This window comes from Diuraphis noxia, unplaced genomic scaffold, assembly GCF_037042655.1.
Source record: "Diuraphis noxia isolate RWA-SAM2 unplaced genomic scaffold, SU_Dnox_SAM2 contig0001, whole genome shotgun sequence".
In the NCBI taxonomy this organism is placed as follows: domain Eukaryota; kingdom Metazoa; phylum Arthropoda; class Insecta; order Hemiptera; family Aphididae; genus Diuraphis; species Diuraphis noxia.
The window spans coordinates 9,914,348-9,928,828 of record NW_028301711.1 but is presented as its reverse complement, the minus strand read 5'-3'; the positions used below and the strand labels follow the sequence as shown (position 1 = coordinate 9,928,828).

The window sequence follows — 14,481 nt, the reverse complement described above, 5'->3', positions numbered from 1 at the left end:
TATTAATTGTATTAACTGCAGCTATTATTCTACTCTATTTTAAATGAAGGAGAAAAATTTGGATAAAATAGTTTTTTAAATTGAGGTTGGTTCTTTTGATTTACATAACACAATACATGACTTTTGTGTGTTTGTGCCTATTTAGGTAAGATTATTTATTAATTTGTTTATTTAAATACTAGTATCGTAATAATGCATACTAGCTACTGGCTACCAATATACAATAATATAGTATAGTGCTTGAAGAAATTATAAGCATTCATTAGTACTAATAAAATTATTTAATTAGGTATTTGGCAAAAAAATTTAACTTTTCAACACATAAATGCGTCTGGTCAGCCATGATATTATGCAGGTAACGTGGACACACAGTATAGTGCTACACAAAATGTGTTGAGTTCAGAAGTTCAGATAATTAAAAAAAAAACATCTAGATAAATATTAGATTACTAGCTAAATTAATATCTAGATTAATAAGAAGATAGAATATTAAATTTATATGTAGATAAATCTTTTTCATTCAGATTTTTAAAAAATTTACAACATTAATAGTTAATTTTTTATTAATGCTTGACGTGTCATTGTATTTGTGGTTTAGTAATTGATTATGGAAGGCAAACCAGGAAGGCTTATTTTGGGTTAAAAATATGTTATAGAATATACGTGTTAAATACATACATTATAATATGATACTTATTATTATACTGAACAGTGAGCATACAGTACTAACATCAATGTAGGACAAATACATCCACCAATAATCATGGTTGAACACCCAAGTAGGTATGTATAACTAAAAATTACTACTTAACATAATATATTTATAGTTCAAGAAAACTGGTCTATACTTTTTATACTATATTCAAACCAAAAATTAAACTAATTCCAATAAAAAATTAAGTAAATAAATCTTTTTTCTTTTGAAAATATTAATTATATAATACAACACAAATGATTAAAACATTTGTGTTGTATTATATATAATATAGTGAATCCTACAAATATAAATAATAACAGTATTTTAATTGTTGAACAAATGAATTATAATGATAAATGCTTGTTAAATTTTTTGACAGTAACATCTCAAATGTCTTATCTTCTAGACGGTTTCTCCTGTGTTTTAATATTTGGATTGCTTCACTAAAGAGTTGTTCAACTGGAACTGAAGACAGAATAGGTAGTTGTGTTGTGGTATAAGAACACTTGTTTAAGAATGGGGTAATCTTCTAACTCACATATTTTAATACCAACATATTTTTTAGGATATCTTTTGTAGACATAATATAAAGAGTATAATTTTAAATTACCGTGCTCAAACAGTAGTACTATTTAAAAATATTTGTAAGTACTATGTGTTTAATAATTGAGTATATTAATTAAAATATTCTATATCTTAAGGTAATTAACTATAAATTAATAGATTAATGAGGTTATAAACTTATAAAAAGTATACAATGTAAGAAATATATTACCTAACCCTTTTTTTTATTATCAATAAATATTTTATTACTAATGATATCTATTTATAGTAACTAAGTATGGTATTTTGTAGAAATCTTACTGTTGTTAATATTTAATGTGATGTCGATTAAATTGGTATGATTACATGGTGCATTTTCTTCATAATTTAGTGATCCATTAATTAATTTAAAAATGAATCTATCTATAAATTCTGATACTATGACTTCTTCATTTAAAAATATTATTGTAAAAAATGACTCAATAACTATTGTTTGGTCAAATTTAAATAATATATAAGATATCGGTAAATGGGTAGAAGAATTTTCTACAAACACTAACACTAGGTGGAATGTACGAACAACAGTTCCTAATGGAACATATATTCAATGCAAGTATGTAGCTATCTAATAAATATAATGTAATTAAATAACTTTATTTATGAATCAGGAATGTAATTTAAATGTTTTTTTTTTAATTACTTTACAGAAAAAATTATGTTTGCCACCATAGTTCTCACCATAAAGTAGATAGAACATTAAACAAAAGAGGTAAATCAAAGAATACTGATTGTAAAGCATTTATTAAAATTGTAGTGAAAATAGACACTGTTTCTACCAGAAAAAGTGACCCTTTTGTAAAGGTGGGTAAAACAAAGTAAAATAATAATTACATTTAAGCTGTATTCAGGGTTACATAGTTACATGTAACTAAATTACCTATATAACTCTTGTAACTTGTAACTTGTTACTAGTTATACATCTTCTTGTAATTTTATATTAAAATTAAAGTTAAATTAAAAATTACATTATACATAATATACATATTTAATATTAATCATTGTGTGATTGTCATATTATTATAAAACAAATTTAAAATTAAAAAAAAAAACTGTGCTGTAAATTGTAATAACAGATTTATAAACATAATATTATGTATGTTTATATATCTTTGGCCGTAATTGACTGTATTTAATATTTCACAAAACAAAATGTTTATAATAACAATCAACTAATAAGTCATAAAATTAGAAACTATTTATTTATATTAATGATAGAAACATTTTTTAATTTACAATTATTTACTGAAATATTGAAACTTTAAATTAAATACTATTAAACAACTAAATAATATTTTATGTTTATAGAATAAGTACTTAGGTGTGATTACTATTTCAAATATTCATAATCATAATATTAACACTGCAGAAGCACTACAGTTTTTAAATCCAGATATACATTTAAGAAACACTTTTGAAGAGTATTTTAATGATGGGATGACAATATCAGATGCATTACGGTAAATAAATAATAATGTGACAGATTTAAAGTATAATTTATTTACGCTGATTTCTTATAATAGATAGTGCCATTTAATATTAATTAAACATAATTTTATTGTATAATATTTATAATAGAATTAACTTAGTAATATTTAAATATAACATTTTTTCTGTTTCTAATGTTAAACAAATTACAATTGATAATCATTAATCACTAACATTATTAGTATTATTAATAAAAATTAACATTTTTTAAAAAATTATATCTTATCAACCTAAGTAGTAAGTATACAAATAAAATATTTATATTATTTTATAATTAATAGATATCATGAGAGTATTTTAAATATGTCAAATAAACCTATTGAAAATTTTGCGAACGGTAGAATTAACCCAACATATAGATGTGTGCAACATTGGCATGATCAGTGGAGAGTACTAAACCTAGGACCCCGTACTGGTCAAGGAGTAATTATGGTAATCAAATATATATGTTTAATAGTTTATTTGATGAATATATTATTTCAATTTATTATTATTATTGATGTAACTTAATATAAAATATTTTTCATTATAAATTATAAATAGGTACTTATAATTTTGAAATTTATTATACTGCATCAGAATAGTAAACCAAATCAAGTGGACTTATATTTTCATAATCATATTACAGATTTTACTTTATATTTTCATTTTTCAAGTATTATAAGTATTTATAAGAGCTTAATTATTATATACAGTTATCAGTTAAATTATGCATGTATTTAAGCACTAAAATTAGCATTTTTATATTTTATAATTGTATATTACAAATTAAAAATATTCAATATTTCATTTTCATTTGGATATTTGGTATTTAGTGAGAATATAACTTGACATTACAGATGTTGAGTATTTAATAAGTGTTGGTTTTATTGTAGATAGAATAGATATTGGATGTAATTTATTACAAATTATTTCCTATAATCTTTAATGCTACTTCGTAATTAATTAAAATTTTGAATTACATTCTATTATAGAATATTATTTGAAATTGTTTTCAATTTATTTTAGAAACTAGAAGAAAAAAAAGAAACTTATGCTACAAATGGGATTTCATTATACTTCCAAGAGCAACCATTTGTTATTCTTATTTTAACTCCAATTATGAAACGAGCTCATGATTTGCCATTATCCAAAGATATTGTCTTTGTCGATTCAACTAGTTCTTGTGATCCTGAAAACCATTGCATTACATTTTTACTAACTCCATGTGCTGCTGGTGCAGCTCCTCTAGGTGTAATTATATCCAAAGGCCAAAGTGAAGCATCATATTCAAGTGGATTTAATTTAATAAAGCAAAATATAAAAGACGCATTTGGTGGTCAAGGTTACCCATCTTTATTTTTGACAGATAACTCAGATGCCGAAATTAATGCACTGAAAACTGTGTGGCCACAGTCGAGATCGCTACTTTGCATTTTCCATTTACTACAATCAGTTTGGAGATGGCTGTGGGACAGTAAAAATAGTATTAAAAAAGAAGATCGCCCTCCTATGATGAAAGCTTTTAGGGAAATGTTATATGCGCAGACTTCTGAAGAGGCACAAGAAAAATATATCGAAACTATGAATATTAGAAGTAACTATCCTATGTGGCAAAAATACATCACTGTTCATCATTGGAAATACAAAGAAAACTGGTGTTTAGCTTGGAGGGATCATACTAATAGAGGCCATCAAACCAACAACTTCAGTGAAGTATCAGTAAGAATTTTCAAGGAAAATATATTATGTCGCGTTAAAGCTTACAATGTTATTTCACTGATTGACTTTAGTTGTACAAAATTGGAGGAATACTATAAAAAAATTTTTTTAGAATTTTCCAATGATAGAAATTCTACTGCTCGATTGTTTTTTCAAAAATTAATTAAAAAAATTGATTATGTCACTAAAGAAGATATATATGTTGACAATGAAGAATTTTATGTCCCAAGTGAAAAAAATAAAAAAATGATGTATTGTGTTGAGCCAAATATTGGTGTTTGTTCATGTGAAGCAGGTATTCATGGAAAATTTTGCAAACACCAATGCATTGTTTATAAATATTTTAAAACAACTGGAATTAATTTTCCTCCAATAACAGTTGAAGATAAATATTTAATATCAAAACTTGCATTAGGTGATAGAGCACCTCCGCCAACGTTTTATGAAAGTTTAATACCAACAGAAACTCTACATCAACAACATGAAACAAATAAACAAGTTCAAAGTAATGAAGCTAATAGTATAATAAAATGTAATGAAGAAGTTGGTAATGAAAATGATATGAAAAATGATGAAACAATAGTGGATAAATTTAAAGAGGATATTATGGATGAAAAAAAATCATTTTTAATTTTGAAAGATATACAAAGTATAATGATAAATAACGTTAGAAAGTTTGGTGGTTCGTCTTATGATAATTTATTAAAATTTAAAAGCAGATTAGAAAAAATTAATTCTGAAGGACAATTTAATACTTTTCTTGCAACTGCAGGGTCTAAATCAACGTTACTAAGACAAAGGGATGGTGCTGCTATAAGAGTGCAACCAACAACAATTTCAAGGAGAAAACCTGGAATAACCAGAGGAAGTAAACGTCTACCTTCAGGTATCTTCATAATTATTAACTACAACATACTTATTGCTTAATGATTTACTAATTTTATTAAATTATAATATTATAGGTCGACCTGCTTCAACAGAACAAAGAAACCAAAAAAAGAAACCTAGAAATTTATTTAAAAATGTTACTGATTGTGCACCAAATGCAAAATCTCATTAAACTATTATAACTTATAAGTGCTTGTAACTATTAATTGTGCTATAAAATAATTTAATTAATATACTCAATTATTAAACACATAGTACTTACAAATATTTTTAAATAGTACTACTGTTTGAGCATGGTAATTTAAAATTATACTCTTTATATTATGTCTACAAAAGATATTCTATTTGACCATGATAAAAATATTTTAAATCTTTAAATATTTAAAATAATATATATATATATATTTAATTATATACTAAATGTATAAAATATTTTAAAATAGTATTTGTCTATGGTACTACTGTTTGCATAAATAATTTGAACAAAAGAAATGCTTTGGTATACCTATACAGAACTTTGTTTAATTTGTATTATTCTATTTGACTATGATAGTTACTTTATAATAATTATTATTAAAATAATATATATATATATATATATATATATATATATATATATATATATGTATATTATATATTATGCTAGGTATCTAATTATGTTTATACTTAATTATAATAATAATAATTTAATTTGTTGATGAAATTTAAACACGTATATAATATATATATATATAATATACGTATATAATATATATAAGTTCTCTAATAATATAATAATATATACTTAATACTTATATCCATAATATATTAATTGTATGGATAATTTATAATAAATAATTAAAATATTTTATCGCGCCAAATGATGAACCAATGAGAAAGCCGTATTTTTGTATGGGTTTTATTTGATGTGCAGAATGGTAATATGCTATCGGGACGGGTACAGTTTTCCCGATTTTGATAACAACTGATAACCGCGAACCTGATAAGAACGAAAAAAAAGGCTCTTGCCAACCTATAAAAGTTAGCACAAATCCGAATTCCCGCATCGTTAACCAGCGAATATTCTTTCGTCCGCTCAGAATCGTTTTTTGATCGAATGTAATCATTGCATTCAAATCGAATACTGTAAGAATACACTATCCTGTTCGAGGACCGAAGGGACGAATGACAAACTTTCTACACCGCAATGCTGGCCTACTCTTTTTTTAATTTTTAATCTATTTCAGTGTTATATAAACTACAATACTACATAGTACATACACAATTAAACAAGCAATGTGAAAATTATTATTATTAAATGGAAAAAATAATGGATGAATGGTGTGGTGGTGTGGGGGGGGGGGGCTTTGCCCCTACGGGTCAGTGAGCTTTTCACTATTTGTGCACCCCAAAAAATATTGGTCTAGTTGCGCCTATGAATTTGGCATTAGAAGTTCTTTTCATCACACATTATGGTCAAAATTAATTTAACATGATAAATGTTTATTCTAAAATGTTGTTGTGTGTTGAGGTATATGTTTCATTACTCATAAACTTAATGTTCATTTTAATCGAACTTAATTTTCAATAGCTTATGATTACATTCTATAGTTCTATAATTCTCAAGCACTGTACTAAGGGGTGGCGAGGGAAGGCTTTAGCCCTCTCTAAAAATGATCCAACCCAAACAAACCAAATATAAAAAATCTAACATAGCCTCACATGTTATTTTTATAATAGATAAATTATTATTTTTAAATACTTATAAAATATATTTTTTAATTTTTTAAAATTAACAAGTATTTTTTTTATTTATTAATTAGTTTATTAAGTTATTACTAAAAACAATAATTTAATTTATATTGATCAAACAAAAGTAAAAAGTACCTAGTTCAATAATTCCATCATAAAGGATCATCATGTTATAAAACTAAAATTAAATATAATTTAATTTGTACATCATTTTTAAAGTAGTTATTTTAAGTCTGTATTAAAATATTTCCTTATTTACATAAAACAAAACAGCCTTTTAGCCATATAGGTAGCATTATTAAAACATTGTACCTACAATGCATATATTATCTATTGAGAACTTAGAATTAAAAAAATTAGGTATAGAGTGTTATGAAATTTAAATGTGTGGTATATGTTAAAATAAATTAAATTATATAATTAAGTAATCACTTTTGTTTTTGAAAAAAATAATGCATACAATGTATCTGCTCAGCTCAGAATCCCTTGAAAAAAAAGTTTAGTGCCAATGTGCCATGCATTATACTATTATAGTTAAGTACAGTATAGTGTAGAAATATTGCAAGAATTTGGATTTGTTTTTTAAATTAATGTATTATTTTGATTAATCTGTTTATCAAACACAAAAGAAATTCACTATATCAATTAATTATTTTATTATCATTGTAGCAAAAGAAAGATAATGTGTTTAGTGCTGTATATTAAGTATGTTTTCTAGCAAACTGTATAATATAATAAATAAATAAATATATTTATTGTAGAAACAGTAAAAAATATAAAGGAGAGAATACATTTGATATTTCCAATTTGTTCAGCACTTGGACCATTAGAACTCTATATTTTTCAGATATTAAATCCCTTAAAGTACCATCTGCTAAAGAAAGTGATGTAGCATGTGATAATAATCAATGCATACAATGCCTTGTATACAAACAAATCTAACAAATTTTATTTACTTAGACAATTAAAGCAATTATTATATTTAATATGCCTTATTATTTATTTTGTAATTTGTAGTTAGTATATTGATAACCATTAGTTATAATTGATAAGCGGTAGTTAGGTTTTTAGATATTTTAAAGGCGATTAAAAAGGATTTTAGTATTTTTATGTTGGCAAAATTGGTCGGGTAAAAAAAGCAATATCATATGCGGGAATTTTATTTTTCCAATGTTGGCTAAACTGATCTCCCGAATTTTGATTTTGATGATATCTGCTGTTATCAAAATCGGGAAATCTGTACCAGCCCCTAATAATGATTTAGTTTATCATAAAACATAAACATTATATTTAATTATTTTTGTTTTATACTTATTTTTATATGTCTACCTATATAGTTCTTTATGCATATGTAGCCATGTAGGTACCTATTCTTACTCCTTCTAAAAAAGTGGACTTTTTTATAGGTGTTCATATAATAATAAAGTAAAGAAAAAATAAAAATATAATGATAGTAAGTGAAAAGCTAACAGTATTTAGTATAAGAGAATTGAATATAATAAGAAATTTGTAAGTGATAAAATATACATTTAAAATTATTTTAATTCATGATAATTATTAAGGATTAGGTACTGTAAGACCAGTATTTTAGTTTTAATTATTCCAATAGTTATAACAAGCTAGTAATTCATTTAAAATCACATTTAAAGATCTAAATGAAACTTGTAAAAAAGACATTGAACCTTTTTTGGTACTAACAAATGCTATTTCCATATTTTTTTCTTAAGATGTATATTCGATTTTTAGTATTAAATAAATTATTTTTGAAGATAAAATTGAATTGGGTTATTGTATATTTCATTAATAAGATGAGCCAAGGTATCTTCAGTAGGAGCATACCTTTTAAAACTATATTACAAAGTAGGTAGAAAGTTAATTTCTTCTAAATAGTTTAAAAGTCTTATTTTAATTGTCTTTTCAAATATTTTAAAGAATACATTTAATAAACTAATTGGTCTATAGTAAGTTATGTTTGTTTTTAACTCCTTACTTTTTTTTCTGTGATTATTTAAGTTGATTTTTATTTTGTCACCAAAGTAAGTATTTTTTGCTTTCGCAATAATTGATAACTTATTTCTATAGTTTTTATATTTATTTTTTAACACCTAAAGTATTAAAAGTTTGCTGTCTGGATAATTTGTGTAATATATCTCGTTTTTAATGGATAACTGGTCATATATATGGATTATGGTTTTTTCTTTTTGGTTTGTGTTGATTAGTAATGGAAGAAAGAAAGGTTTATAATAAGTTGTTAATATATTTACATTAACATTTGCATTATTCTTATCGATTATGTCAGCCCAGTTTGTATATTTAATTAAATGATTTAAATAATTATAATTAATTGAACTATAGAAAATTGTATCAGTATTTATGTTGTTGTGAATTGTGTTGGAATTATAATCTATTAGCTGTGTAATTTCGGGATGGTGGTCAGTTATTAATGAATGATAAAAAATACTTAGGCCAATATCAGTGAATTAGTATAAGTATTTTTTTTATTGGTAAAATGGTCTAGTCAGGAATTTGATTACATATTAAATTACTATATTATAATAAATTAGAAGAAATATGGTATGTACATTTTTTTAAAATATATTTATTAAAAATACAAATCTTAGGCTTGGCCAACGACTATAGTTTAACAATATTATTATATCTATTAAAAAATAAATAAAATAATCGAAGTCATGAAAGTTGTTGCAGTAATATTTCCTTATTACTATGGTATAGTAATCATTTGGTGTATATATTTTTTATACTTCAATAAGATTGCAGATCAAACTGAATAGCTGGTACTTAATATAATTTTTTTTATAAATATGATTTTTTCACAGAACAAAATAGCATTTTCTCTTTGTGTTAATTTTATAAAAAAACTTCATATTAAAGTAGGTATTTTTATTTCATATTTTTATTCGATCAATTTAATGTGACTTCTATAAGTTTCATTTTATTTAATCTCGCACTTATTTTATGACTATATAACTTTAAATAACAAATTCTGGCATATATATCCCTCCATAAGTTATGCATAATGTTAAATAAGTAGCCTACTTAGTATAAGTACCTACTTAAAGTAGGTATTTTATTTTAAAATGATAATCATAATAATAATAAAAATACGTATCCATGTACATTGTACCTACGTGATACACTTAATTTATAGAAAATAAAACAATTTTATTAGGTTATCTACTGCGTACTGGCAACTACTATACAAATAGAATACACAATTGGTTTATTTCTAGAAAATGTTTATTGTAAAAATTATTTATTTATTTAATTATTTACGGAGAAAAATACTCCATTTACAAAAGAAAAAAAATTTAAAAAAAAAATATCAGTAAATGAATATGTAGTGGTGAATGTAAATACCTAAAACCAATCAACCCAACATCCACATATAGAACCAGTTATGGTTTTTAATAGAGGGAGCTGGATCTGTTGTTGACCGCTTGAATCTTAATTGGTATTCCGGGTCTATTGTCAATTCCAGCAATTTGGACCCTTTGGTGACTCTCGGAAATATGTCAGAGAAAAAGTCTGACAAACCGTTGCACAAATGATCACCGCTAACCGCCAAACGGAGCACTTTGTTGTCACCTAGCTCTTTCTCGAACAACTTCAGCATACGAGAAATAGAGAAACAGAAAACAATTAATCAATACATACATAGTCGTTCATACATTTTAAATACACATATAATTAATACCTTATATATACTATCATAAAATTCAAATATAAATGAAAAAATATAAATTGTTAATATTTGTGATTAATTAAATTATGTTATAATAAGAAAAAAATATACCCATAGCCATAAGTTACTTTATTTACATACTTATGATAAGTATGTAAAGAATTTATTAAAATATTCAATTTTCAATAAATTTTTGATGAAATAATACACGGTTTAAAATAAGAGTTATATCAGAAGGTTACTTTCCGGTTAGGTCAGAAAACTGTAATAATTATACCTACTATTAAAATCTATATAACGTATCTAGGTTGCATCATGCAAGAGTAATAGTTTTCAGTAGAAATTTAGATATTATATTAAAACTAATTACATCAACACCTTTCGTATTTCGAAAATCTATGGCTTCGATGCAGTTGTTTAATATTGAAAAACTTAATTTACCTACTTTGTAAGTATTTAGTATGCAATAAAATTTAAATTGAGTTCTGGTTATTTAAATATATGATATAAGATCCCTATATTTACCTGTCCCTGCGGGTTACTAACAACTTTAAATTTATGTAGTTAGAAATCAGAAAACATATTTGAATTGATTATATAGAATTGAAAAAGGGGATGATTGGTATTAAGTTAATTAAATAACGAATTCAAATATGTTTTTAAATACCCGAATTGTCAATTATAATATAATAGCAGTCTTAATATACTTACGCCACATCTGAGACTTTCTGCACCCTTCTTGTTGGGAACTCGGCCGTATAGACGTATAAACTGACTTCCATATTTATTGATTTCTTGTGATGACAAGGGCATTCCCATACAGGAAAAAATGATGTGTTCCATACCTGAATAGTCGTCCATGGTGACAAAACAACAATTTACAAGCTTGGTAAATATGGTATTGTAAGATATTTTAAAATCATATTTATAGGTATATTATAATTTATTGTATACTCATCAGATAGTTTATCATCTAAAATTTAGATTCAAAATAAATTTAAACAGTGTAATACTAAAATGTTGTAGCGTAGGGAGTAAGGTTTAGTAGAATTAATCTAGTGTAAAGTTTTCAAATGAAGCATCTGAAATAGGCATAAATATTGATGTGCTTATTTATAGCAGATATTTTAATGCTTTCTGATGTTATGTATAGCAAAATTATTTAAGAACAAGATTCCTAAAAAATATATACTCGTAAGGATGTATATTGTATATTTTTAAATTTTATTTATGGTAATTATTTTAAAATTTAATAAATATTATTTCAGTATTTAACTAAAATTAATATACCTAATTAAATAAATACATTTTTTTTACCGTTCATTTTTCATCTTCTTTTTCTTTTAAATTTTAATTATTATTATTTTTTATGATAATTAAGATAGTAATAAAAAGTGGCTCCTTCAATCGTTATAGTAAATGTCGGATGTAACATACTGGAATTCAATTTTAATACACCTACCTAGTTACCTACTATATTCAATGGAAAACATTAAGTATTTGGCTAAATAGGCCTGTTTGGACAATATGGATTCCACATTAAATAGGTCGTTAACAATGTATTTAATATGCATCCGCTACATATGGTACAATAAGTAGGTATATATATATATTGTTAATAAATGGAATAGCTGATATAGAAGGGACATAGAATCCTGTTTTATTTTAAAATAAAAAGTTGTTACATGTACCTTCTTGGCCACATTGAGGCTTGTTATGCTGTAAATGGTTAAGCCACAAATTAAATGACTTTTTCACGTTGTCACGAACTCTTTTATATTCGATATTGGCGCAACCACCAATTTGTGGCGAATCCAAGCCCGCAGCACTCACTGAATAATTCAACCCTCCAATAAACGAACTAGTACACACGTCTTTGACATCTAGGCCTAAAAATGGTTTAACTGTAACAAACAGTACATCGATTAAATTACTTATTAATATAGGTATGGTGTTTATATTGTGTTGGTGGTGAAAGGAAAAACAATGAAACTGGTGAAAACTATCAATCTATATACCTAGTATTCCTTCATTAATTTAAATCATTAAAATCTTACTTTTAATTTTTTATAATTATTTTACCAAAATACGAAATGAGAGAACTATTTTAATATAGCTAATATTATGTATTAGAGATAGATAATTAAACATAATAATTTTGGTAGATATTTTATAAATTTCTTGTGAAAAAAATGTTGTCATACAACTAATTAAAAATTTAGTATACTGAGATATAAAATATGCTAAAATTAGTTTAAATTAAGTGAACACATCAATTTCCTTTGATGGAAAAGCACCGTTTTTTAAATGATCGACGAAATAACGTTGGACATTGAGGCAATATATTATTATATTATATTGCAATGATCACAGTTGTTTTATTAATTGGACTAACAATTAAAAATAATATAACAAAAATAATGAATGAAAAGTAGTATTTAAATTAATATTAAATTCTTTTGAAATAGGTACAGAAAAATATTTAAAAATATTTAAAAAAATCTTTTTCATAAAATTAAAAAAATTAATAAGCTGAATAATTTATGAAATTCAATTCAACTAGGTATTAATTAAATTAAAATATTCATGCAAGTAGATACTTACGTGCTGGAATATCTAGACTAGCACGTTTAATGTCTGCTCCACTCAAAGTAATAAACATAGCGCAAATCGTCGCTACTAATATCGTTTTCATCATGCCGTTGCGTTTTTCAAAATGCAGGACAATCGAGAAGGCAAAGAAAATATAAATTTGATGTCGATTGAACAAGAGAAAAGTACAAGGTGGGTAGTGAACTGGGAGAAGCAGTAGGTAAGTACACGGATCGCACAATGATAGCGAGAGACCCTTCGTGAGTCATTTTATAGGCCCCCTCATCAGCAGCGGTGGTGGTGGTAGTCCCCACCAAAAGTTTCATATATATTTAGCAACATCACAGGCTTGCACCGTTCAGGACTCTGCCCCCACTACACTATATTATAATAATATTACGTGAATATACGTGTTCGTCGGTAAAAATATAAACAAAAATATCAAATAGATATAGTTTATTACAAGAGCTATTAAGCTTATAATTTCGGCATAACCTGACTTTGCATGTGGAAAAATGAATAATTGATTTAAAACACGGCATTATATTGGGTGTTTCTCAGTTTTAGTGTCAGTCAGTTAATATTCCATATATTAACTATAGCTCTGGTATATATTATACATATATGTATGTGATTCAAACTTTCCTAATATATTTAAGAAAAATCTGAAATTTTCATGAAAATTGGTCAGATAGTTTGATCAATATTCTATTTAAATTATGTAATTCAGTTTTTAATTGTGATAAAGTTAATCATATTAATCATATTTAGTTCAATACCATCATCTACAAACAATAATTTATTATATTTACATATTCAATTCGGTAATTTTTTGGGCATTTACCGGCTTTTTTTCGATAGATTTTTGTTCGGGTTTTCGTCGTTGTTATCGCAACAAAGTGTTAGATCACCGGGCTTACGGCCTATTATTATTTATGGTACGTTTCTATACCCTATACAAGTAAATTTATCAACAATTTGAATAACTATATAAATGTTAAAATATTGTTGAAATATGTACACGGTAAGTAATTAATGTGGTATAAGTGCTATAACATAAAAATATATTATACACCAATAT

The 14,481-nt window shown here is 25.0% G+C and overlaps 3 protein-coding genes across 3 annotated transcripts; 2 read left to right on the top strand and 1 right to left on the bottom strand.

The window, feature by feature from the left end:
- Positions 1-763: 763 nt before the first annotated feature.
- On the top strand, positions 764-3,295 carry LOC149059532 (uncharacterized). The gene is made up of 7 exons (XM_089224696.1): positions 764-783; positions 1,077-1,191; positions 1,263-1,341; positions 1,760-1,853; positions 1,948-2,101; positions 2,606-2,757; positions 3,067-3,295. The coding sequence occupies exons 1-7, from the start codon at positions 764-766 to the stop codon at positions 3,293-3,295; spliced, it is 843 nt and encodes a 280-aa protein (XP_089080822.1).
- A 591-nt stretch (positions 3,296-3,886) lies between these two features.
- On the top strand, positions 3,887-5,661 carry LOC149059531 (uncharacterized). Its single transcript, XM_089224693.1, has 2 exons — positions 3,887-5,372; positions 5,449-5,661. Exons 1-2 carry the CDS (start codon positions 3,887-3,889, stop codon positions 5,544-5,546), a joined length of 1,584 nt encoding a protein of 527 aa, XP_089080819.1. The 3' UTR covers positions 5,547-5,661.
- Positions 5,662-10,345: 4,684 nt separating this feature from the next.
- On the bottom strand, positions 10,346-13,652 carry LOC107171276 (uncharacterized). The gene is made up of 4 exons (XM_015521514.2): positions 13,413-13,652; positions 12,500-12,712; positions 11,520-11,653; positions 10,346-10,730 (listed from the first exon to the last, which is right to left on the bottom strand). Exons 1-4 carry the CDS (start codon positions 13,504-13,506, stop codon positions 10,494-10,496), a joined length of 678 nt encoding a protein of 225 aa, XP_015377000.2. The 5' UTR covers positions 13,507-13,652; the 3' UTR covers positions 10,346-10,493.
- Positions 13,653-14,481: the final 829 nt, after the last annotated feature.

What these genes read in the sequence shown, in the direction of transcription:
- LOC149059532 (XM_089224696.1), top strand. Translation starts at nt 764, where the DNA reads ATGGTTGAACACCCAAGTAG. An exon ending in GGAACATATATTCAATGCAA is followed by an intron (nt 1,854 to 1,947) that starts GTATGTAGCTAT and finishes ATTACTTTACAG; the next exon opens with AAAAAATTATGTTTGCCACC. An exon ending in ACAATATCAGATGCATTACG is followed by an intron (nt 2,758 to 3,066) that starts GTAAATAAATAA and finishes TATAATTAATAG; the next exon opens with ATATCATGAGAGTATTTTAA.
- LOC107171276 (XM_015521514.2), bottom strand. Translation starts at nt 13,506, where the DNA reads ATGATGAAAACGATATTAGTAGCGACGATTTGCGCTATGTTTATTACT. An exon ending in TAGTCTAGATATTCCAGCAC is followed by an intron (nt 12,713 to 13,412) that starts GTAAGTATCTAC and finishes TGTTTGTTACAG; the next exon opens with TTAAACCATTTTTAGGCCTA. An exon ending in GCCTCAATGTGGCCAAGAAG is followed by an intron (nt 11,654 to 12,499) that starts GTACATGTAACA and finishes ACGACTATTCAG; the next exon opens with GTATGGAACACATCATTTTT.
- LOC149059531 (XM_089224693.1), top strand. Translation starts at nt 3,887, where the DNA reads ATGAAACGAGCTCATGATTTGCCATTATCCAAAGATATTGTCTTTGTC. An exon ending in AAGTAAACGTCTACCTTCAG is followed by an intron (nt 5,373 to 5,448) that starts GTATCTTCATAA and finishes ATAATATTATAG; the next exon opens with GTCGACCTGCTTCAACAGAA.